This window comes from Bombina bombina, chromosome 11 (assembly GCF_027579735.1).
Source record: "Bombina bombina isolate aBomBom1 chromosome 11, aBomBom1.pri, whole genome shotgun sequence".
NCBI lineage: Eukaryota > Metazoa > Chordata > Amphibia > Anura > Bombinatoridae > Bombina > Bombina bombina.
In genome coordinates, this window is record NC_069509.1 from 164,003,305 (window position 1) to 164,029,813 (window position 26,509).

At 38.0% G+C, this 26,509-nt stretch overlaps 1 protein-coding gene across 1 annotated transcript in view; it reads left to right on the forward strand.

Moving 5' to 3' along the window:
- Positions 1 to 26,509, forward strand: part of TMC5 (transmembrane channel like 5) — a 197,784-nt gene that overhangs the window by 127,547 nt on the left and 43,728 nt on the right. Inside the window, exons 13-20 of the mRNA XM_053694248.1 lie at positions 7,406 to 7,484; positions 9,966 to 10,063; positions 10,156 to 10,251; positions 11,993 to 12,068; positions 13,723 to 13,856; positions 16,051 to 16,224; positions 23,183 to 23,261; positions 25,569 to 25,667. Of these exons, the coding sequence (XP_053550223.1) occupies positions 7,406 to 7,484; positions 9,966 to 10,063; positions 10,156 to 10,251; positions 11,993 to 12,068; positions 13,723 to 13,856; positions 16,051 to 16,224; positions 23,183 to 23,261; positions 25,569 to 25,667 (835 nt within the window). The remainder of the gene's footprint in view (positions 1 to 7,405; positions 7,485 to 9,965; positions 10,064 to 10,155; positions 10,252 to 11,992; positions 12,069 to 13,722; positions 13,857 to 16,050; positions 16,225 to 23,182; positions 23,262 to 25,568; positions 25,668 to 26,509) is intronic.

Consider the following 26,509-nt stretch of genomic DNA (forward strand, 5'->3'; position numbering starts at 1 on the left):
CTCTAAGGGTTAATTTAAGGTGCAGTTTGGGTTATATTTGAATCAGTGTACTGTTAACTGACTCCTTTGCAATGAATCATTCAGTTAACAGTACACCGATTCAAATATACCTCTAACTGCACCTTAAATTAACCCTTACAGAAGCAGCAGGTCTCAACCTTATATTTATTTATAAGCCATACAGAGTTTGGGGCTGTTTAAACATTAATTCTTTTAAAATACAATTTTATGGAGGAATGCAGTTAGGGGTATCTTTGAATCAGTGTACTGTTAACTGAATGATTCATTGCAAAGGAGTTAACAGTACACTGATTTGTTTGCAAACAGTTCACTTCTTGAATCAGTAACAGTACTGGTAATATGATCTTAGAGTGAGACTGTCTGATTCATTGCAAAGGAGGAGTTAGCAGAAGCAGTACAGACTCTAGGATCGTATTACCAGTGCTGCTGCAGACTCAGGAAGTGAACTGTTTGCAAACGAATCAGTTCAGTCTGGTGAACTGATTCACACAGTTCACTGAAAAGATCCAGTTCAAATGAACAATTCGTTCATGAACTGGACATCACTAAATCACTGCACTGACCCTAGCTAAGTTTATAAGTTGTGTGAACAGCGATACTTTGGCGTAAAGGGAACCTGCTGAAAAGCAGACTGAAGTAAAAAGGTGTGTCATCGTGTACTTAATTTGCATATCTTACCCAGAATCCTTTGCTGCATTGGAAACAATGTAATTCAGAGGTTTTCTGTGGGGAAACAAGCCTCTGGGCCTGTCTAGATTTGTTAATGAACTACACAATGAGTTATTTTGTCTATATTTTGTGCATAGTGGAGGATTTTAAACTCGCCTTTTAAAGGGACAGTCAAGTATAAATGAAACTTTCATTATTCAGATAGGACTTTTAATTTTAATTGACTTTCCAATTTACTTTTATCATCAAATTTGCTTTTTTCTCTTGGTATTCTTAGTTTAAACTAAACATAGGTAGGCTCATATGCTAATTTCTAAGCCTTTGAGGGCTGCCTCTTATCACAGGCTTTTTAAATCTCTTTTCAACACAAAGAGACAGAAAGTACACGTGGGCCATATAGATAACACTGTGTTCAGGCACAGAAAGTTATTTAAGATCTAGCACAATACAATGCTAAATTTAAGACAATAGATAATAAACAGTCACAGTCATGTGATCAGGGGGCTGGAAGAAGGTTCCTAGATACAAGGTAATCACAGAGGTAAAAAGTGTATTAATATAACAGTGTTGGTTATGCAAAACTGGGGAATGAGTAATAAAGGGATTATCTATCTTTTAAAACAATAAAAATTCTATGGTTGACTGTCCCTTTAACTCCCCCTAATTTAAAATGTTGTTGTATTCTGCCTGGAATCAACTTCACCCAGCAGTGATTCTAACCTTCTCCCAGCTGATGAGTGGCAAAAACCACAAAACAGTTCTGCCCTGCGATGGTTATGAATCACTGCACTAACCCTAGCTAAGTTTATAAGCTGTGTAAACAGCGATACTTTGGCGTAAAGGGTACCTGCTGAAAAGCAGACTGAAGTAAAAAGGTGTGTCATTGTGTACTTAATTTGCATATCTTACCCAGAATCCTTTGCTGCATTGGAAATAATGTAATTCAGAGGTTTTTTGTGGGAAAACAAGCCTCTGGGCCTGTCTAGATTTGTTAATGAACTACACAATGAGTTATTTTGTGCATAATGGAGGATTTTAAACTCGCCTTTCATCTCCCCCTAATTTAAAATGTTGTTGTATTCTGCCTGGAATCAACTTCACCCAGCAGTGATTCTAACCTTCTCCCAGCTGATGAGTGGCAATAACCACAAAATAGTCTGTCCTGGGATGGTTATGAATCACTGCACTAACCCTAGCTAAGTTTATAAGCTGTGTGAACAGCGATACTTTGGTGTAAAGGGAACCTGCTGAAAAGCAGGCTGAAGTAAAAAAGTGTGTCATCGTGTACTTAATTTGCATATCTTACCCAGAATCCTTTGCTGCATTGGAAACAATGTAATTCAGAGGTTTTCTGTGGGAAAAATGTTGTTATATATATATATATGTGTGTGTGTATATATATATATATATATATATATATATATTATTTAGTGTTGAAAGTGTGGATACCTGCAATTTGATTTGGAGCAAACATTAGCTGAAGCAGAGCTACAGTGTTTACATAAACAATGTCTTATAAATCAGAGCAGTGAGATATATATTAGGGTGCTGGTACTGGAACAAAAAACACACTTTATTTTTTCCTGAAGTGCTGCAACAGTACTTTCTACAAAGTATTGCAGCGTGGTTCTTCTTATCCTCTGCTAATGAATTTACTGCCAGTCTCATCTGCCTGCACGGGGGAGATAGTTCCTCCCTGATCACATTCTTTAGTTTCCAGCTAAAGACTAACGTGACCTCCGGTCTCCTACTGCCCTAATAAATCTGTCACAGCGTAGTAAGAATAAAAGTATGAGCTGAGCATGTAAGCAAGGGGGAGGCATCATCAAAGGGGAACAAAGTGCCGGTGTACAAATTAAACAGAACACATATTTTGCAGGAATAGATGCTGCTCTATTCTAATTTGACAGGTCAGCCAGCCCAGCTTGCAGCAGCCCAGGCACCGGGAAAAGTCAGAGTCAGACAGAGTGATTGCTAGTCTACCCGTACCCCATACAATCATGTGAACGTCTTCAAGCAGCAGACCCCCTGGAAATAAACCAGGAACAATTACAAACACTGATATTTGGTGAGTTCTCTGCATTTAGATAGGGGGGAAAAAATTACAAGTCTTGTAGTGTAGGTAGGTGCTGGCTGGTCCTTCTCACGGAGACTCGTCATGACACTGACGACTCCCCCCTCCAGTCCACAGTGCATTTCATAAACCGCTGCAAACCAGCATCAGAAGCTCACCAGCCTTTTGATTGGTTAAAGGGCTGGCAGTGCTACTGAGGCGTGCTCCTGAGGCTTCAAGAGACAAGCCTCCGGTGGGAGCAGTATGGGCTGCAAAGAGAGTGAGCGCTCTCTCTCTAGCGGCCCATACTATACACATTCATATTGCGCAATGGAAGGGTAGCTGACCTCTACTTCCTTGCGCAATATGAATGTGATGTGACCGGTACTGGTACTTAAAAAAAAAACGTAGTAATCACAACACAGACGGGGGTCAGTTTGAGGACCCAAAAAAACATTTTTGTAAAAAAAAATTTTTTTATTTTATTATTATTAATAAAAAATAGTGTATTACCCAAATTGGCCAGGGGAGGCACTGCCTCCTATGAATGCACGTCACAAGAGGACAGTTGGTTGTTTAATAATGATAATCAAAAAAAGTTTTTCTCTATCTTCTGGAGTGATTTATTTTAAGGGGAAGAAAAAAGAACTATTCACATTGTTGTAGAAGCCTTAGCTTGTGCAGAGGGGAGCAGAGGCTGGCCTGGCTGTATTACCATACAACTGAAAGGACAAAGGGCCAGCTCATTCAAATCTCACACAATAACAAACTGCCTTAATGACAGCCACGCGAATGACACACACCATTTAGATTTAGAAAGAGCATGTGATTTTAAACAACTTTTAAATTTACTTCTATTATTTATTTTGCTTCCTTCTTTTGCTATCCTTTGCTGAAAGGTTTATCTAGGTAAGCCCAGGAGCAGCAAAGAACCTAGGTTCTAGGGGCTGTTTGGTGGCTGCATAATGCATTTATACAGATTGTCATTGGCTCACCCATGTGTTCAGTTAGAAACCAGTAGTACTGCTCCTTCAACAAATGATACCAAGAGAATGAAGCAAAATTGATAATAGATGTAAACAGGAAAGCAGCTTAAAATTGTATGTTCTGAGAAACAAAGCCCAAATTGGCTTTTATATTTTACTTCTGTTAGCTAATTTGCTTTTTTATTTTGGTATACTTTGAAAAGCATACCTAGGTAGGCTCAGGAGAAACAATTATCTGGAGCTAGCTGCTTGGAGCTAGCTGATGATTGGTGGCTACACACATATGCCTCTTGTCATTGGTTCATTTAATATGTTCAGTTAGCACACAGTAGTGTATTGCTGCATATCCTTCAACAAAGAATACCAAGAGAATGAAGCAACTGTATTAATAGCAGTAAATTGAACCTGCAACCTGCCAATTTAATCGTAAATTTTAGCTCCCTCTGTCGCGTTCATATAGGTTTTTCTCCGGTGTATTATTGTCATTGCCTCACCTTCCTTTGTCCTCACCGCACGTCACTATATACAGTATATGTATAATGCACAGTCACTTCAAAAGTAGTGGCTAACTATTGATGATAACTGCCCAATTCATTTCAATACAGTTGTTTTTCAGTTAACCAATAATATAAATAATGAATTGTGCAATTAAAGAGATATATTACCCATATGCAGAATAACTTGAAAGTGATGCAGCATAACTGTAAAAAGCTGACTAGAAAATATCACATGACCATCTCTAAGTAAAAAAAGAAGATATTTTACCTCAAAATGTCCTCCGTAGCCACATCCTGCTGTAGAAGAATTTTAAGCATCCAATCACGTTGCTAGTCCCTGGACTTGTAAGGGAGTGTGCATCTGACATGTACTACTATAGTCATTTTATTTCCTTCCTAAGTTTAAAGGGACATTAAACACTTTGAAATATTAATATAAAATGTTTAATTATATGTAGTAAAACAAATTTGCAATATACTTTCATTATTTATTTTGTTACTAGGGATGGGTGAATGTGTACATTTCCGTATTCGAATGTTAGAACGAATGTTATTACCGAAAATTCAAATTATAAATCCGAATGTTGATAAGAACGAATATTCTTAAAAATTCTATAATCGAATGCTATTTACAGTTTTCGAATGTCACTTTCGAATTCGAATGTTTATAATTAGATCGAATGTCTACATTCGAAATTTCGAATTTAACATTCTATTTAACAAATACTATTTAGAAGTTCAATAGTTCATGTGGTAGGGAATCTAGTAAATTGATACATAATAGATACAAATATATCATTTCAAATGTTTCTATATAGAATATTGCATAATTCGAATATTACATTTAAAGAAAGCATTAGAAATACTATTACAAATATAAATTTGAATTTTTCGAAACAAATATTTTGGAATGTAATCGTAAAATTCGAAACTGAACATTCGAAAACCGAATGTTAGAATGTTATGTAAACATTCTAAATTTGATTCGAACGAACAAATGTGTTAAAATTCGTTTAATTTTTTGAATATTGCGAAACATTCGTCCATCCCTATTTGTTACCTTTTCCTATAATTTAATTCTGAATATTGTTGGCTTTCCAAATTCCTGTTAAAAGTGGAAGTGCAGACACAACTGTATTCCACACATTCATTGGTTGCACACTCTAGTAAACCATTTATTACTGTCCCTAAATGGCCATAACAGACAAAGAAACCTAAGTTACAATATGGCGGCATCCACTGCTTAATCGATATTAAAATATTACCCATATTACTTCTAGAAAGCTGTTTCAAACTTGTTGGCTCTTACGAGCAGACGATTGGTTTGATTAGCCGCTTAGTGAAGCTTATTTACAGGATAATATCAATATTCACATCCATAGTCAAAAGGTGAGTAAAACAACACTGGCTCCCAGCTGTTTTGAACTCATTAGCAGAAGGTAGATTTTCCAAGGCAAAATCAAAATTAACTTAAGTTATGGGGAGATAAAATGTGGGATTAAAATCCTCCTTTCAAAAAGGTAAGAACCACAATATTTATTATATAGCTAATTAGCACATCTAGGCAACTATCCCCTCTTGCTTTTCCTACAGAAGTAATTTCCAAAGAATTCTGAGTATGATATGCAAATTAGATATACAAAATCTCACACTTTTTACTTCCATGGCAGTGTTTAACCAAAGCAATCATTTGCATATCTTACCCAGAGTTCACCGGTTCACTTTTATCGTACCATAAACTTAAATGAATATTGATTTTGCCCTGAAAATAAGCTTCACTACGCAGCAAATTAAACCTTTCTTTTGCTAAAGAGAACTATACATTTCAAACAGTTGTCTACATTATTGGTTCCTTGCCTTTTTTGGTGCCACTCAGCAACATCTGAGAAATTTGGTTGAAGTCACATGGAGGTTTATATGGTGATACTTTAATACTTAAAGGGATATGAAACACAATTTATTTTTATTTTTTTTCATGATTCAGATAGAACATACATTTTTAAACAACTTTCCAATTTACTTTTCTTATCAGTTTTGCTGCATTTTCTTAGTATTCTTTGGTTGATAGAGCACCAATGCACTACTGGGAGCTAGCAGAACATGTTGGTAAGCCAATGACAAGAGGCATATATGTGCAGCCACCAATCAGCATCTAGCTTCTGGTATGCTTTTCAACAAAGGATACCAAGAGAACTAATCAATTTTGACAACCAAAGTAAATTGGTAAGTTGCTTAAAATTGTATGTTCTATCTGAATCACAAAAGAAATGTTTGGGTTTCATATTCCTTTAATGCAAAGTACCACTGGACATATCAGAGGCTGAAGGGATGTGACCAGCACATGATGTTTATTATTAAGTGAACTGAGAATGAGCAATAACCTGATAAACACTCTGCAATACAGACCAACATGGGTTTTCAAGAGATCTGCAAAAAGCTGCTATAAACGTGTTTTCTTATGCATCTGAATACCACTGGTTCAGCTCTAAATCGTCACTCATATTGCAGGATTGTCATGGGTTGGTCCCTCTGGGCATCCCCTTCAGTGCAAATGTTCTAGTTTCCAGAAAAAAACAGCAATTACCCACAGCACACACAGTAATACACTGGCATGATGATTCCAAAACAAATTCATACAATGAACTTAAACACATTGATTTGACCTCATTATACTGAAACAGCTTCACAAGAGCATATAGCCCTTCACTAGGCCCTCTAAAGGCTTCTGTCAAACATGAACAGCTTTCTCTTATTTAGTGGGATTTTCATGGTGTGTGATCTTTATCTCGATATACCCCCCACACTATTAATATCCTGGTTTTATAAAGTAAAACTGGAGAATCTAAACCCCACCCAGAACAACTAATGACCCACCTTGGCTGTATGGAACAAACAACACCTCAATAAGCCAAACAGCATAACCTCCAGAATCTTCAGACCCCTCCCCATGCCCGTATTACACCAACTCCGGCCCCAGATCACCCTGGTTCTGCCTCACAGTCCTGGCGCTCTAACAGAATTTAAGGAGCAATTAATAAGGACAATTGTAACTGCTGCTTTATTGTCCCTGTATACCACAGAGTTAGACAAACTAAAGCACAATGGGGACATCATTTTGAAAATTATATTTTAATAAAACAAGGCATAAAATTATTTTTTTAAAATATGTTTCATTTTAGGAATGTGCTTCTGAAAATGTCAATTATTGGGATCCTATGCTACTTCTGGCTGCATTCTGTTGCTGAATCTCAAGGAAAGGTAAATCATGCATTGCTGTTTATAAAAGGGTTTAATATTTTGCAAGTAATTTGGATAACTCTATAGAGAGGCACAGACACAATATTATTATTATTATTATTATTATTATTATTAATAATAATATTACATTTTCCAAAATATACCAAATAAACCAACTACAATATAGTTCCCAGTTCCCAGAATCCCTTTATTACCCATTCCCCAGTTTTGCAGAACCAACACTGTTATATTAATACACTTTGTACCTCTGTGATTACCTTGTGTCTAAGCCCCTGCAGACTGCCTCCTTATTTCAGTTCTTTTTACAGACTTGCACTTTAGCCAATCATTGCTGAATCATAATTAACTCCACAGGAGTGAGCACAATGTTATCTATATGGCACACATGAACTAGCGCTGTCTAGCTGTGAAAAACTGTCAAAAAGCACTGACATAAGAGGTGACCTTCATGGGCTTAGAAATTAGCATATGAGCCTACCTAGGTTTAGATTTCAACAAAGAATACCAAGAGAAAAAAGCAAATTTGATGATAAAAGTAAAATGGAAAGTTGTTTAAAATGACATGCCCTATCTGAATCATAAAAGTTCATTTTTGACTTGACTGTCCCTTTAAGGGACCATCCTGAAATTTATTTTTTTATTCAGGTGGCTAAAATATTAATAATAGAGGAACCCAAGTATTACCAAGCTCCAAACCAGCAATACTTAACTAGTAATGGGTTGCTGAATTATTTAGAATATGCACAGGTAAACATGCTTTAAATAAATAAACATGTTGTATTCTTATGCTTGTGAACTGCACTGTCTACCAATAAAGTTGCAGGAACTTTCCTTTTCGGCCAGTGAGCTTCTAACCCATGGATCAATATTAAATGTTCATTCACTTTCAAAAATAAAATGAACTGAACCTTTTTAGTGCTCTTTCATATGTGTGACATGTTTCATTTCCCTTTAACGTAAAGGGATAGTAAAATTTTATTTTATGATTCAGATAGAACATACAATTTTAAATAACTTTCCAATTTAATTCTATTATAACATTTTCTTCATTCTCTTGTTATCCATTGCTGAAGGGACATCATTGCACTACTGACAGGAAGCTGGAAATATCTATTTAGCCAATCACAAGAGACAAATGTGTGCAGGCACCAATCAGCAGCAGCTCCCACTGGTGTATGATATGTGTGTGTTAATTTTTTCACAAAGGATACTAAGAGAACGAAGCACATTTGAAAATAGAAGTGAATTTAAACGTGTCTTAAAATGACTTGCTCTATCTGAATCATGCAAGTTTAATTCTCACTTTCCTATCCCTTTAATAACTATTTTCTCTTTTGGCATCTTGTAATGTGTCTTTGTGTTCCTGTGTGTTTGACCCATTGTTTAGAACTAAGAGTACAGTACATTAAAAGATCAGCATCAGTAAATGTCACCGTGCTTCAACCTCCATATAAAGAAACACAGTTGAGTCTATGAACCCTGAAGCTCATGCTGAATATTTGCCTTATGTATAGGTAAAGGTTTTATGTACCTGGTTAATTTGGCTTCATTATTACATTAGCTTCAGTATTAAAGGGACAGTCTAGTCCAAATTAAACTTTCATGATTCAGATAGAGCTGGCAATTTTAAGCAACTTTCTAATTTTTCTTTGTTCTCTTGGTATCTTTATTTGAAAAAGCAAGAATGTAAGCATAGGAGCCGGCCCATTTTTGGTTCAGCACATGGGTAGCGCTTTCTGATTGGTGTCTAAATGTAGCCACCAATATGCAAGCATTACCTAAGTGCTGAACCAAAAATGGGCCGGCTTCTAAGCTTACATTCAAATAAGAGGTTAAACACATGGTTATAGTCACCTCTAGAGCAGCAATGCACTTCTGGGAGCTAGCTGAACACATCTGTGAGCCAGTAACAAGAGGCATATGTGTGAGGCCACCGATCACCATTAAAAAAACATCTTTTAGATATGGCAAAGAAAAACATGACGACATGTATTTTCAAGAAAATAGAAAAAGCACAATTTTATACATCCCAACATTTGTGGCTGGGTGTTAGGGACACAGGAGGTTGAGGGGGCCCATCATTGTGGAAAGGGACATATCGTAGGGGATACAGGTGGATAGAGGGAGAGATCATGGGCTTACCCAGACTGCCATTGGGAATGTCTGGTTGGTTCATGGGTATGTATCTGGGGACTGTGGGTGGGGCTTATGTACATTCTGAGCAGGACAGAGCTCTGCAATTTTCTTAGCAAATTAAATGTACTTATTGAAAAAGAAAAGTGAGTACAGATATTTTGATTGTGTAAAACTGCACATACACAAATACACATTCAGATTACTGAGAAAATGCAAAAAGAATCAACTGAAGCGCTTATTCAAGAGAGTATAAATGGAAGTAAAATAAACAGCAAATGAAAGAGCTAAGAATATAGCTAATATCAGATCAGTAATGACATCAGCTATTTGGATTCTGTCTTTTAGTGCTGGGAGTCTGTTGTTGGACAAGAGATTTATCGGCTGGTGGTGATCGATTTCATATTTGCATTAATAGGTTCCTTCTTTGGGGAGTTCATAAGAAGGTAATTTGTGTTTCTTGTTTGATTAACTATGGCAAAAATAAATGATATTGTTACATACCTGACTCACTGATTGCTTTTGTTCTTGTGTTTAGAATTATTGGGACTCACTGCTGTAAAAAACTGGGAGTGCCAGAATTTGACATTGCCACAAATGTATTAGATCTCATCTATGCACAGACGTTAGCTTGGTATGTAAAGACACTTCAAGCCCAGAAATATACCTAATAATGTTTAGATTAAAAACCTAACATTTCAAACATCTTTCCTATTATTTCTATTATGATTTACTTCATTCTCTTTGTATACTTTGTAGAAGGAGCAGCTGGGAGCTAGCTCAACACATCAGATAAGAGAATGATGAGGCATATATGGGCAATTATCAATGAGCAGCTAGCTCCCAGTACTGTATTGCTGCTCCTGAGGCTACCTAGGTATGTTTTTTCCACCTAGGCTACCAAGGAAATTACGTAAATTTGATAATAGAAGTAAATTGGAAAGTTGTTTAAAACTGTATGCGCTATCTGAATAATGAAATAAAAATGTTGGGTTTCTTGTCCCTTTAAGTGTTTGATTTCTAAGAAAAAGTCAGACAGTTATTGCTAAGGTTGTTAAAGATTATTACAAATTGTAAGGAAACAAACGGCTAGATTATGAGTTTTGCGTTATGAGCGGTGCGGTACTAACTTGCACGTTATTGTCACAGCTCACTTACCTACAGCGCTGGTATTACAGGTTTTCATAAACCCGGCATTAGCAGGCAATATTGCAGCGTAAATCAAAATTGTGTTCCATACCACACTCCAATACCAGTGCTGCGGTGAGCTGCGGTAAGCTGGTTTTTACGTGCTCGTGCACGATTTCCCCATAGACATCAATGGGGAGAGCCGGCTGAAAAAAAGTCTAACACCTGCAATAAAGCAGCGTAAAGCTCCTTAATGCAGTCCCATTGATTCCTATGGGGAAACTAAATTTATGTTTACACCTAACACCCTAACATGAACCCCGAGTCTAAACACCCCTAATCTGCTGCCCCCGACACCTACATTATACTTATTAACCCCTAATGTGCCGCCCCCTGACATCGCCGCCACCTACATTACACTTATTAACCCCTAATCTGCCGCCCCTAACATCGCCGGCACCTACCTACATTTATTAACCCCTAATCTTCTGCCCCCAACGTCGCTGCCACTATACTAAAGTTATTAACCCCTAACCCTAACACCCCCTAATTTAATGTAATTAATATAAATCTAAATAAAATTTACTATCATTACCTAAATAATTCCTATTTAAAACTAAATACTTACCTATAAAATAAACCCTAAGCTAGCTACAATATAACTAATAGTTACATTGTAGCTAGCTTAGGGTTTATTTTTATTTTAGAGGCAAGTTTGTATTTATTTTAACTAGGTACAATAGTTACTAAATAGTTATTAACTATTTAATAACTACCTAGTTAAAATAAATACAAATCTACCTGTAAAATAAAACCTAACCTGAGTTACATTAACACCTAACCTTACACTACAATTAAATGAATTAAATTAATTAAATACAATTAACTGAAATACAAAAGAAAACAACACTAAATTACACAAAATAAATAAATAAATTATTATTATTATTATCGGTTATTTGTAGAGCGCCAACAGATTCCGCAGCGCTAATGATCAGATATTTAAACTAATTGCACCTAATCTAATACCCTATCATCAGTAAAACTCTTGTAACTGTGTAAGGTGGAATTCCTATCCCAGTAGCGCATTGCTTCTCCTTCAACAAAGAATACCAAGAGAAATTAAATTAGATACTAGAAATAAATTGGAAAGTTGTTTAAAACGGTATGCTCTATATGAATCATGAAAAAAACATTTGGGTTTCATGTCCCTTTAATAGAAAATATTTCTATTTCTTTCTCTACAGGATTGGGATTTTCTTCTCCCCTCTGCTCCCCATCATTCAGATGATAAAACTTTTCATAATATTTTATGTGAAAAAGGTAAATTTGTGACTCTATTTTAACAACGAAAGCCAGACAGAGGCAAAATAAGGAAAGGGGATTTATTTATTTATAGTGTCATCATATATTGCAGTGGTAAGGTATTAGGTGCACGACCGCAGGGTAAAATAAGATGGTTACACAGTTACAAGAGTAATTCATGGGTCATCTGATGTATACCTCCTTTACACGAGGGGGCATATTGAGAAATGACATTCCAGGAAGCCCACCTGTAATTTGTGGGCAGGGCTGTGTGTGTGTGTGTGGGGGGGGGGTTTGTTGTTGTGGGGGGGGGGTAAGTAATGGGGAGGGTCAGATCTCTTTGATCTGTTTCAAAACTAAGGTAGGCATTTTAATGCTCAACAGTTACATTTTAGTAGGGTTTACTTTAAAATTGGAAAATAGAGGGCTTCATCCGTATACAGTGACGCCTTATATTACTTTTGTCTAATATTCAGTCCAACAATGTTTGGATTATTTCTGGTGTTAGTTGGTAGCACCTCTATAGCCATCACAAATAATAAAGGGGGTAAGAGACAACCTTGGCGTGTACCATTATGTATTACAAAGTGATTAGAAAGGGAATCATTAAGCCAAATTCTGACCATTGGTTGTAGAGTGCAGATATTTTCCTGATAGTATCCTTCCTAAATCCAAACCTCTCCAGAACATTGCTTAAGAAGGGCCACTTAAGCTTATCAAAGTCTTTCTTAGCATCTATTGTGAAATATAGATGGAATTTCTTGTTTTTTGTACGCAACAGATGTAGTATCTTAATGGCGTTATTACGCGCTTCTCTATTTGGGGTAAAACCTACTTCAATATCACCCTATTAATACGGGTGGCTAAAATCTTGGCATATTGTTTGACGTCCACATTTAAAAGGGAAATTGACCTGCATTATTTTTTTTTTTATTGAATGTTTTATCTGAATCATGAAAGTATCATTTTGAATTGCATGCCCCTTAGGATCTTATTGATGTAAATACACAAGCAGATCTGTGCAATGAGAAGATAGCCCAGGCCATACTGTTTGTATAGGGAGCTTCCTGTTTGCTACATACCCCCTACAACCTCTTTATCCAACCAGAAAGACTATAACGTACATCATGTCAGTGGTTAAAAATACAAACAAAAACTTGGGCCATTGATGTGAAAACTACTGTCATTATAAATGTATTTCTTTTGTTTTTCCTGCATCCAAAGGAGGATTTAAATCATATTCCAATTGTCTTTGTTTTTTGGGGTGTGGAAATGGTTGTTCTTGTAGTTGTGGATTGCACCACTGTCCACCAACAGAATTAAAGGGATGCTGTACTGTGAAATTTGTTTCTACTTATTTAACGTGTTCCTAATTACCTGTCATACCAGCTATTAAAATATATTAAATGTATGTAAAATTCTTCCTTCATGTTTATGTTTGTATTTGATATAGCTGGTTTTGCTCATTAAAACCATCACCTACTGTTATATACAAATATTACTCTTATCAGCGAGAAAACAATTGACACTCTATTAAGTAGTTGTGCACAAACACATACTTCCTGTTAATTTCAGTTTTGCACAAAAATATATATGTTTTTAATAGCGCTCATTCATAAGCATGATAGAGTCTTATTTCCTTTTAAATATAACTGAACATCTTGGTCTCCAGGTGAGTCTGATGAAGAACTGTACGCCCCCACGCAGAGTCTGGCGAGCTTCTCAAATGACAACGGTTTTTATCTTTCTCCTGTTTTTCCCTTCATTCACTGGAGTCCTTTGTGTCATTGCAGTCACGGTGTGGAGGTAGGGAAATGTATGTGCGTGATTTGTGCATGTAACACGTTTCATCCAGTACCAGAGCTTTTTGTGTTATGTGTTATACATTAAGTATTGAAGGGGCATAACATTGTAAAAAGAATATGGTCTAATGTGTTAGTGCTTGCACATAACTATGTAGTTCACACCTGGAACAAATGATACAAAAGAGAACAATGAAAATTAGATTATAGAATTGTCTAAAATCGTATGCTTTATCTGATTCATGACAGAAAAAAAATTGGGGTTTAATGTCCCTTTAATCCACTAGACACTAAGAGGCCGAATTATCAAGCTCCGAACGGAGCTTGATGCCCCTGTTTCCGTGTGAGCCTTCTCTTGTCCGTGAACTTGTCCGCCTGCTCTGAGGCTGTGAACATCAATCCGCCCGATCCTATACGATCGGGCTGATTGACACCCTATGCTAGCGGTTGATTGGCCGTGAATCTGCAGGGGGCGGCATCACACAAGCAGTTCACAAGAACTGCTGGTGCAATGATAAATGCCGACAGCGTATACTGTCGGCATTTATCGATGTGCAGCGGACATGATACGCTACATCGTATCATGTCCGTCCGCACTGTAATAAATCGGCTTCTAAGTATAAAATAAATTGGGCAAGCAGACCGCACAACTCCGGCTACCAAAAATAAAGCAACACAGAACTGAGATCTCACATAGAACCCTATTCTCAAAAAACTTACCGGCATGTAGAGAAATATTCAGCTTATTTTACTGAGCATTATATTGTAAAGTAAATGTTTCTCCTTTACATAAAGCAAATTAGTGAGCCCCTCTTAGCAAGATACACAATTCCCAAAATAAGAATTGCCTTTAAAACAATATTTGAACGGCCCCATAGTAATGACAAAGTTCCTTATATAATCTCACCAGACCACAGAGCCAGAGGCGTAACTAGAAACCAGAGGCCCAGGTGCAATAATCTAAAAAGGGCCCCCCCATTCACCCCTCCCCCCACCCGCCACAAAAATTTGAATTTGATACATTTTTTTTTTTACATTTAACACAGAAAAAAAAATGTGAATCAGATTACATGTCTGCAAAAGGAGCTACCCTGTGCCCACAGTCTGTGAGATGGTCTGACCCCCTATTACTGTATATAGTGACACTGTTTAACCCACCAGTACTGTATATAGTGAATTAGTGACAGTGGCCTCTAGTTATTAAGGTCTGGCGGACCTGATCCGACACTGCGTATCAGGTCCGCCAGACCTCGCTGAATACGGCGAGCAATACGCTCGCCGTATTCAGCATTGCACCAGCAGCTCACAAGAGCTGCTGGTGCAACGCCGCCCCCTGCAGACTCGTGGCCAATCGTCCGCCAGCAGGGGGTGTCAATCAACCCGATCGGGTTAAATTGCGGCGATGTCTGTCCGCCTGCTCAGAGCAGGCGGACAGGTTATGGAGCAGCGGTCTTTGTGACCGCTGCTTCATAACTGCTGTTTCTGGCGAGCCTGCAGGCCCCTCAGAAACACGGGGCATCAAGCTCCCTTCGGAGCTTGATAAATATGCCCCACAGTCTGTAATCTGCCGGTGAGATGGCTGGCCTGACCCTACCCGCCCCAGTACTTTATATAGTGACCACAGTAGTCTGTGACATAGTCCAGCCCCCCATACTGTATATAGTGGTACTGTATAGTGACACTGTTTACCCCCCGCCGCCCCCCCATGCTGTAGTAACGAGGTCTGTAATCTGCAGGTTCCACAAATATACACACACACACATACATATATACACACACACACACATACATGCATAAATACACACACACACACACACACACACATAAACCAATGGGTAAAACAGAAACACTAACCCCTGTAGTCAGAGACACTAGTGAGGCATCAAATCACACTCACATGATATCAGTGCAGGCAGCGGCAGGTCAACAAGTTGAAATTTATTTTATTTTATTTTCTGAAGCTGCCCCCCCCCCTTTTGGAGGCCCGGTCTCAGTTCCGCCCCTGCACAGAGCTGTAGAGAAGCAGGCCTATTATAAGAAAACAGGGTATTTTTATATGACTCTATAGATACCATATGGTATATATTTGAGACTACTAATCAGTGCTACTCAGCAGATGAATACAACACTAGGACTTGTATTTATGGAGTGACACTGCGGCATCCAGACGTTCATGCTCTTATTCTATGTTTCTATAGACGCACACCTTCCCAACTGTGTGGTCCCTTCCGAGAATTACAGACTCCGTTTGATTCCATCACCCGTTGGATATCTACTATATCGATCCATGAGAATTTGTTGTGGGTCGTCTGGATTTATAAAAACATAATTGAAAGTGTTCTGTTTTATTACATCTTGACCATGATCGTCTTGTAAGTATATAGTGATAGTACACGCAGTCACTGGGCTTCAGATTAACTTGAAGTGTACTCTCATATTTTCTCCCCTTTTATATGTTCCCAATTATCCATAGTACCTACTGGAGTGTATTAAATTGTTTACAAATAGTGCCTTCACTTTTATTTTCTAATTAGAAATAGCTTATAGCTCGCATGTAACTGTTAATGCACCACTCGAAATCTGGCCCTGTATTGGGCTGAGGTTTCAGTTAGCAGAAACAGTTATTTCATATACAAAAATACTTCTAAACTTTAAACTCTGTGGCTGGTATAACAAGTAGTTTGAAACACATTAAAGGGACACTTAGATGATTCATTTATACAGCCCATCTGGGAGTGTTTTTGTAACAAAGTATAGTTTTGGTTATTTTTTAATAACATTGTTCTGATTTTCTGACTCCGAACCAAGCCCCAAAGTATCAGATGTAGACTCAAGTCTACAGACTTACTTGGTATTTAAGTTAATTTATTTTATCATCTATTTGTAATATTTTCTAATTTATTTTAAAGGTACCTACAGTTGGGCAAAAAAGTATTTAGTCAGCCAACAATTGTGCAAGTTCTCCCACTTAAGAAGATGAGAGAGGCCTGTAATTTTCATCATAGGTATACCTCAACTATGAGAGACAAAATGTGGAAACAAATCCAGACAATCACATTGTCTGATTTGGAAAGAATTTATTTGCATATTATGGAGGAAAATAAGTATTTGGTCACCTACAAACAAGCAAGATTTCTGGCTCTCACAGACCTGTATCTTCTTCTTTAAGAGGCTCCTCTGTTCTCCACTTATTACCTGTATTAATGGCACCAGTTTGAACTTGTTATCAGTATAAAAGACACCTGTCCACAACCTCAAACAGTCACACTCCAAACTCCACTATAGTGAAAACCAAAGAGCTGTCGAAGGACACCAGAAACAAAATTGTAGACCTGCACCAGGCTGGAAAGCCTGAATCTGCAATAGGCAAGCAGCTTGGTGTGAAGAAATCAACTGTGGGAGCAATAATTAGAAAATGGAAGACATACAAGACCACTGATAATCTCCCTCGATCTGGGGTCAAAATGATCACAAGAACGGTGAGCAAACATCCCAGAACCACACGGGGGGACCTAGTGAATGACCTGCAGAGAGCTGGGACCAACGTAACAAAGGCTACCATCAGGGACTCAGATCCTGCAGTGCCAGACGTGTCCCCCTGCTTAAGCCAGTATATGTCCAAGCCCATCTGAAGTATGCTAGAGAGCATTTGGATGATCCAGAAGCTGATTGGGAGAATGTCATATGGTCAGATGAAACCAAAGTAGAACTTTTTGGTAGAAACACAACTCGTCATGTTTGGAGGAGAGAGAATGCTGAGTTGCAACCAAAGAACACCATACCTACTGTGAAGCATGGGGGTGGCAACATCATGCTTTGGGGCTGTTTCTCTGCAAAGGGAACAGGACGACTGATCCGTGTACATGAAAGAATGAATGGGGCCATGTATCGTGAGATTTTGAGTGCAAACCTCCTTCCATCAGCAAGGACATTGAAGATGAAACGTGACTGGGTCTTTCAGCATGACAATGATCCCAAATACACCACCCGGGCAACGAAGGAGTGGCTTCGTAAGAAGCATTTCAAGGTCCTGGAGTGGCCTAGCCAGTCTCCAGATCTCAACCCCATAGAAAACCTTTGGAGGGAGTTGAAAGTCCGTGTTTCCCAGTGACAGCCCCAAAACATCACTGCTCTATAGGAGATATACATGCAGGAATGGGCCAACATAACAGCAACAGTGTGTGACAACCTTGTGAAGACTTACAGAAAATGTTTGACCTCTGTCATTGCCAACAAAGGATATATATTGAGATGAACTTTTGATATTGACCAAATACTTATTTTCCACCATAATTTGAAAATAAATTCTTTCCAAATCAGACAATGTGATTGTCTGGATTTGTTTCCACATTTTTTCTCTCATAGTTGAGGTATACCTATCATGAAAATTACAGGCCTCTCTCATCTTCTTAAGTGGGAGAACTTGCACAATTGGTGGCTGACTAAATACTTTTTTGCCCCACTGTAGCTGGGACTTAGCATTATTTAGTGACTGAGTTAAAGGGGCAGTGTACTATAACAGTTTCTCGCCTTTAACGCGTTCCCAATGATCAATTTTACCTGCTGGGTGTATTCAATTGTTTAAAAAAAAAGATGTAAACATAACCAGCAGAATAAATTATACTCCCATTGGGGGTTAGGAGTGAAAAGTAATAAAATGTTAATGTTCAATTGTTCCTCTTAAGAATTGGGCTTTGCTCTACAGAGACAATATCAGAAGGAAGCATTTGTGTTTACTAAAAGTGATGAATAAGGAGATCTGATTCCCTGCAAGTTCAGCTAATGGGTTGCAGTAACAAAGGACAAAACCAGCTATTTCATATATAATAAACCTAAAGGAGCAATTTATCATACATGTAATACTCTGCTGCTGGTATAAAAAGTAATTGGAAATACAAAACAATTTTACAGTACACTCTCCCTTTGTCATCGGAACACTATTAGCGGTAATTGCTTGTTTCCTACAGCTACATCTTTGTGTTTGTAAAAGTCACTTTTGTTTATACCAACAAAACTAATGAGATGTTGCTAAAAATCTTTGTCTCTATTGTAATTTGTTGGTTAAATGGACTTTGGAATAATGTGTTGAGTTTAAAAGGACAATTAACTCAAAGGGACACTTTACTCAAAATGTATGTCATCCACATGAAAGAGCAGTATGTAAACACACTGACTTTCTTTGTACTTACAAGACAAAAATAGAAAGTAACAGCTATTTAAATTGAAATTGAACCTAATACAGATGTATCAGTTGTGTACTTCCTACTAATACTTGTTGATTGATAGGTACTTCCTGCTAATGCTCACTGGCTGATAGGTACTTCCTGCTAATGCTCATTGGTTGATAGGTAATTCCTGGTAATGCTAATTGATTGATAGGTACTTCCTGCTAATGCTCATTGGTTGGTACTTCCTTTTAATGCTAATTGATTGATAGGTACTTCCTGTTAATATTCACTGGCTGATAGGTACTTCTTGTTAATATTCACTGGCTGATAGGTACTTCCTACAAATGCTCATTGGTTGATAGGTAATTCCTGGTAATGCTAATTGATTGATAGGTACTTCCTGCTAATGCTCATTGGTTGGTACTTCCTTTTAATGCTAATTGATTGATAGGTACTTCCTGTTAATATTCACTGGCTGATAGGTACTTCCTGTTAATATTCACTGGCTGATAGGTACTTCCTGCTAATGCTCATTGGTTGATAGGTAATTCCTGGTAATGCTAATTGATTGATAGGTACTTCCTGCTAATGCTCATTGGTTGGTACTTCCTGTTAATGCTAATTGATTGATAGGTACTTCCTGTTAATATTCACTGGCTGATAGGTACTTCCTGTTAATATTCACTGGCTGATAGGTACTTCCTGCTAATGCTCATTGGTTGGTACTTCCTGTTAATGCTAATTGATTGATAGGTACTTCCTGTTAATATTCACTGGCTGATAGGTACTTCCTGTTAATGCTAATTGATTGATAGGTACTTCCTGCTAATGCTCATTGGTTGGTACTTCCTGTTAATGCTAATTGATTGATAGGTACTTCCTGCTAATGCTCATTGGTTGGTACTTCCTGTTAATGCTAATTGATTGATAGGTACTTCCTGTTAATATTCACTGGCTGATAGGTACTTCCTGTTAATGCTTATTGGTAGAGAGGTAGTGCCTCCTAATGATCACTGTCTGATAGCTACTTATTGTTAATGATAATTGATTGATATGTACTTCCTGCTTATGCTCACTGGCTGATAGGTACTTCCTGATAATGCTCATTGGTTGATAAGTACTTCCTGCTAATGCTCACTTTCTGACAGGTACTTCCTGATAATGCTTATTGGTTGATAGGTGTAATGTTATTAACATGGTATGTGATGTGTTTGTTAATTTGCATACAGAATGTTGATTGGCTGTTGGTCTTTCTACCATATATGGTAACAAGTTCAGTTAGGAAAATAAAGCTAGTGACTAGATGCAGATCTGTGTTCTCTGAGTTATTCCTTGGTAAGACACTAATTTGAGTGACTACACAAGAACAATACAATAGGTACTTCCTGCTAATGCTCAATGTCTGCCAGGAACTTCCTGTTAAAGGGACATAATACTCATATGATAAATCACTTGAAACTTATGCAGTATAACTGTAAAAAGCTGACAGGAAATATCACCTGAGCATCTCTATGTAAAAAAGGAAGATATTTTACCTCACAATTTCCTCAGCTCAGCAGAGTAAGTTCTGTGTAAAAAGTTATACTCAGCTGCTCCCAGCTGCAGGTAAAAAAAATAATTAAGAAATGAACAGCAGCCAATCAGCATCAGCAGTGCTGAGGTCATGAACTCTTTTACTGTGATCTCATGAGATTTGACTTAACTCTCATGAGATTTAATTGTAAACTTCCTTACACTGAATAGGGAAATAAGATGAGAGTGCATGTAAGCTCACTCCTTCCGCTGTCCCGGGACAGACATACTGATTTGCTGCTTAGAAGTCCTTTACAATGGGATGTGGCTACTGAGAAACTTTTGAGGTAAAATATCTTTCTTTTTTACATAGAGATGTTCAGGTGATATTTTCTAGTCAGCGTTTTACAGCTATGCTGCATCACTTTCAAGTTTTTAAACATTTGGGTATTATGGCCCTTTAAAGCTAATTGCTAGGTACTTCTTCCTAATGTTCATTGGCTGATGGGTACTTCCTGTTAATGCTCATTTGTTGATAGGTACTTCCTGTTAATGTTTATTGGTTGAACTTGAAACTGGCTCCTAGTGGTCACTGTCTGATAGCTACTTACTGTTAATGATAATTGATATGTACTTCCTGCTAACACTCACTGACTGTATGTATGTATTGGGTACTTGTAAAGCACGGCTAATCACCCGTAAGGGTCTCAAGGCGCTGCTCATTTTATCAACCTCGGAAGGATGAAAGGCTGAGTGGACCTCGCTGGGGATTGAACCTGCAACCCTTGGGTTGCTACAGAACTCAGCCACAGTACCTCAGCATGCTGACTGATAGTTACTTCCTGGTAATGCTCATTGGTTGATAGGTACTTCCTGATAATGTTCACTGGCTGAGGGGCCTTCCTGTTAATGCTCATCTGTTGATAGGTACTTCCTGCTAATGCTCACTGTCTGACAAGTATCCTGTTAATGCTCATTTGTTGATAGGTACTTCCTGCTAATGCTCACTGTCTGACAAGTATCCTGTTAAAGCTAAATGATTGATAGGTACTTCCTGCTAATGCTCACTGGTTGATAGGTACTTCCTGTTAATGCTCATTGGTTGATAGGTACTTCCTGTTAGTGCTCATTGGTTGATAGGTACTTGCTATAAAGAGCCTAAAAGCCAATGAGCATTAGTACCAAGTGCACTACTGATACTAGAACACCTTTTACTTTATATTTATTTAGGCAATAAAATATAGACATGATTAAATACTCATTTATAGAAAAAGAAGTGCTAAACCAGCAACAAACATCAGCTCAGTAGCTTGTTCTATATTAGGTCACCACTTAGTAGAAGCCTCTTTAAGCCCAATTGTGCTTTCCAAGGAGAAGAACTTTCCTGAATTATATCTGTCTGATCCCACCTGAAAATGATTGTTCAGTTTGGAAATACCAGGAAATCCTCTGAACAAGAAACATGACAAACCCAGATGATAGTTTCAGCCTTCTGTGGGCCTTGTCAGTGAGGTGCAGCCAGGCACTTCACTAGGGGATGTCTGGTATTTTGGGGCTGGGATGTACTTTTTTTTTTTTTTAAATAATTCCTTTTTATGCAGCACTAAATGGGAATTTGTTGTGCATGGGAGCATCTTTCCAATGTCCCTTTAAGACTTTTTTTTTCTTTTTTAAAGGGACAGTCCACAATAGAATTTTTATTGTTTTAAATGATAGATAATTAATTACCCATTCCCCAGTTTTGCATAACTAACACTGTTTATTAATATACTTTTTACCTCTGTGATTACCTTGTATCTAAGCCTCTTCTGACAGCCCCCTGATCACATGACTTTTTATTTAATATCCATTGACTTGATTTAGTACTGTGTTGTGCTAAATCTTAAATAACTCCTTGGGCGTGAACACAATGTTATCTATATGGCCCACATGAACTAGCAGTCTCCTGTTGTGAAAGGCTAATAAAAAGGCATGTGATTAAGAGGCTGTCTGTAGTGGCTTAGAAACAGGCAGATATTTAGAAGTTTAAATGCTATAAAGTATATAAATATAACAGTGTTGGTTCTGCAAAGCTGGGGAATGGATAGTAAAGGCGCTATCTATCTTTTTAAATAACAATTTTAGTGTAGACTGTCCCTTTAACAGGAACTCAGAAAGCCTTATTAGTAGCATCTTCAGCTTCCACCAGGTACTGTAATCTGAGCCTTATTAGTAGCATCTTCAGCTTCCACCAGGTACTGTAATCTGAGCCTTATTAGTAGCATCTTCAGCTTCCACCAGGTACTGTAATCTGAGCCTTATTAGTAGCATCTTCAGCTTCCACCAGGTACTGTAATCTGAGCCTTATTAGTAGCATCTTCAGCTTCCACCAGGTACTGTAATCTGAGCCTTATTAGTAGCATCTTCAGCTTCCACCAGGTACTGTAATCTGAGCCTTATTAGTAGCATCTTCAGCTTCCACCAGGTACTGTAATCTGAGCCTTATGGTTTATACCTTTAATACTTTTCTGAATAGAAACATCAGCACAATTCAGATATCATTTGTAGTTATTAGTTTTTTTAACTAACATTTGAGTGCTTTGCAGATAATTTGTGTTATCTCTATAAGCTATTGATATCATTTATTGTATTATTATTATTATTTTTACAGAATTATCTCATACCTTTACTGGCAAATTGTACAAGGCCAGAAAGAAATGGTTAAAATTCTACTTGAGCAGATCGCCAATGTGAGTACAGTTCTTTATTCCTATATTCATAGAATATTTGTAGTTTTCTCTTACTGGATATAAAAAAATAAAAGACTGTTCCTGTCACATAACAATTTGCTGTATAATCCGATGCTAATGTTTTGCCAGGTTTTATTGTAATTTACCTCTTGGAGAAAAAAAACAGACCACTTATTTATTTAAATCATCAATTTCCCAACTAAGGATAACATTTGGGTATCACAGCCCTCAGTGGAGTATTCATAATGAGGCCCGTTTATCAAGCTCCGTATAGAGCTTGTGCGCCCGTGTTTCTGGCGAGTCATCAGACTCGCCAGAAACAGCAGTTATGAAGCAGCGGTCACAAAGACCAATGCTCCATAACCCGTCCGCCTGCTCTGAGCAAGCGGACAGGAATCGCCACAATTCAACCCGATCGAGTACGATCGGGTTGATTGACACCTCCCTGCTGGTGGCCGATTGGCCGCGAGTCTGCAGGGGGCGGCGTTGCACCAGCAGCTCTTGTGAGCTGCTGGTGCAATGCTGAATACGGAGAGCGTATTGCTCTTCGCATTCAGCGAGGTCTTGCGGACCTGATCCGCACTGTCAGATCAGGTCCACAAGACCTTTCATAAATAGGCCTCTATGTCTCAAGGTCTTAAGCTTAAAGGGACATGAAATCCAAAACATTTCTTTCATGATTTAGATAGAACAAACAATTTTAAATATCTTACCAGATTACTTCTATTATCGAATTTGTTTCATTCTCTTGGTATCATTTGTTGAAGGAGCAGCAATGCACTACTGGTTTCTAACTGAACACATGGGTGAGCCAATCACAATCGGTATATATATGCAGCCACCAATCAGCAGCTAGAACCTAGATTATCTGCTGCTTCTGAGCTTTCCTAGATAAACCTTTCAGCAAAGGATAACAAAAGAAGGAAGCAAAATAAATAATAGAAGTAAAATGGAAAGTTGATTAAAATCGTATGCTCTATCTAAATCATGAATGTCTAATTATGACTTTTCTGTCCCTTTAAAAGTAATTTAGTGACACTACTGTAAAATGCATAGTTACACTCATTATTTTGCTTTATTTTAATGGGCCATAATAGTAAAAAAATGACATACTCTAATTCGTTACAGCTTGTAATTATAAGACTATCGACCCTACACTACTGTGTGTTTACCCCAGAGCACTGCTGGTTCCAAGCAGAAACCGTTATTGATCCAATCAGCAGCACTAGTTCCACATGTGACTATTACTGTCGATTTGATCAACAGCATTTTCCGCTCTGGACCAGCAATGCGGATCCCGAGTGGTACTTCTACTGTGTGTTTAACTTCTTTGTGGGGTTAAATACATAGTAGTGATAATAACATGTAGATGTATTTTTAAAGGTTCATTAGCTGTTTAAATAGTGACAAAATAAGTGTAAAGTTTTAGGGGCCCATTTATCAAGCTCTGGATGGAGCTTGAGGGCCCGTGTTTTTGGCGAGCCTGCAGGCTCGACAGAAACACCAGTTATGAAGCAGCGGTCTAAAGATCACTGCTCTATAACCTGTCCGCCTGCTCTGAGCAAGCGGACAGACATCGCCGCAATTCAACCCGATCAAGTACGATCGGGTTGATTGACACCCCCCCTGCTGGCGGCTGATTGGCCGTGAGTCTGCAGAGGGCGGCGTTGCACTAGCAGCTCACAAGAGCTGCTGGTGCAATGCTGAATACGGAGGACGTATTGCTGTCCGCATTCAGCGAGGCCTGTCGGACCTGATCCACACTGTTGGTTCAGGTCCGACAGACCTTTGTTAAATAGGCCCCTTAGTGTCTATAAAGCAATGGGAGCTGCCATGTTGTAACTTAGGTTACCTTCTCTGCTTTGGCCAATTAGGGACAGTTATACATAGGTCACTAGAGTGTGTAGGCAATGGCTGTGTGGAATATAACAGTGTTCTGCACAATTTCAGAATGGAATTACAGGAAAAAGGGACAAAATAAATAATGAAAGTATATTGCAAGTTTATATATACACACATGATTTATCATTTTATTTTACCATCTCAAAGTGTTTAATGTCTCTTTAAGGTATAAACAAATCAGGGATGTCACTTGAATTTTCAAAATATATCAAGGGTGTCACAAAGCACAAATAGCAGAAATCACATTGGGAACTCAAATCAGACCCTTTTAAAATGTCTTTATTTATTGGATTTGTTTGTACGGTTCATCAGAAAATACGTAGTCATTGATCAGAGCTCTCCCATCATAACAGTGTAGTTTCCCTTTTTTTGTACAAATATTGACTATATAAACATCTTTTTCAGGAAGGAAAAGATAAAGCATTTTTGCTTAAAGAAATGGCCAGAACGCAGCGTCCGAACAAAACACAGCCTTTCATCCCGTACAAGGAATATCAACTAAAAGTAGGTTGCAACAATAAAAATAATATGCGTTGCTACATCACAAACTGTATTAAAAGGACACGAAACCCAACATTTTTCTTTCATGATTAAGATAGAACAGAAAATTTTATACACTTTTATTTTTTTTATCACATTTGCTTCATTGGTATCCTTTGGTGAAGGAACAGCAATGCACTACTGTGAGCTAGCTGAGCACATCGGGTGAGCCAAGAGAACAAAGCAAATTGAATTGCAAATTTGTTTCAAATGACATGTTCCATATGAATCACAAAAAAGTCCCTCTAATTTACATATATGGGCAAAATTGTTGTATCCCATTTCCCCCTTAAGCCTATTGGTACTGCGTCACACAGTACTTTGCTCAGCGTACCTGTTTGCGTACCTGTTTACGTAGTACCTACATCCAACCTTCTGCCTCATGCTGCAGTTCCTGCTGTCATTTTGACCTCAAAGACTGCAGCCAGAGGCAGAATGCATCTGCCTTAATATGGTAAGGAAGAACTGATCAGTCTTCCTTTACCAAATGAAGGCAGACCGCCGATAGACAGTGACACTCTTTGTTACTGAGATAGCTTTATATATACGGGACAGCTGAGCAATCAAACATTTATAAATAATATAGTCTGTAAATGACAAATTCTGTGAATCACCTATAGATTCATTTTAAAAATATTTCAGTGCAGACTAGCAAGCAGCTGAGGTATACAAGACATGGGGGCCGATTTACCATTGCCCGTATCCGCCCTAATGACTCTGTTTCCGCACGAGCCTTCAGGCTTGCCGGAAACAGGAGTTAAGAAGCAGCGGTCTTAAGACCGCTGCTCCTTAACTCATACGCCTCC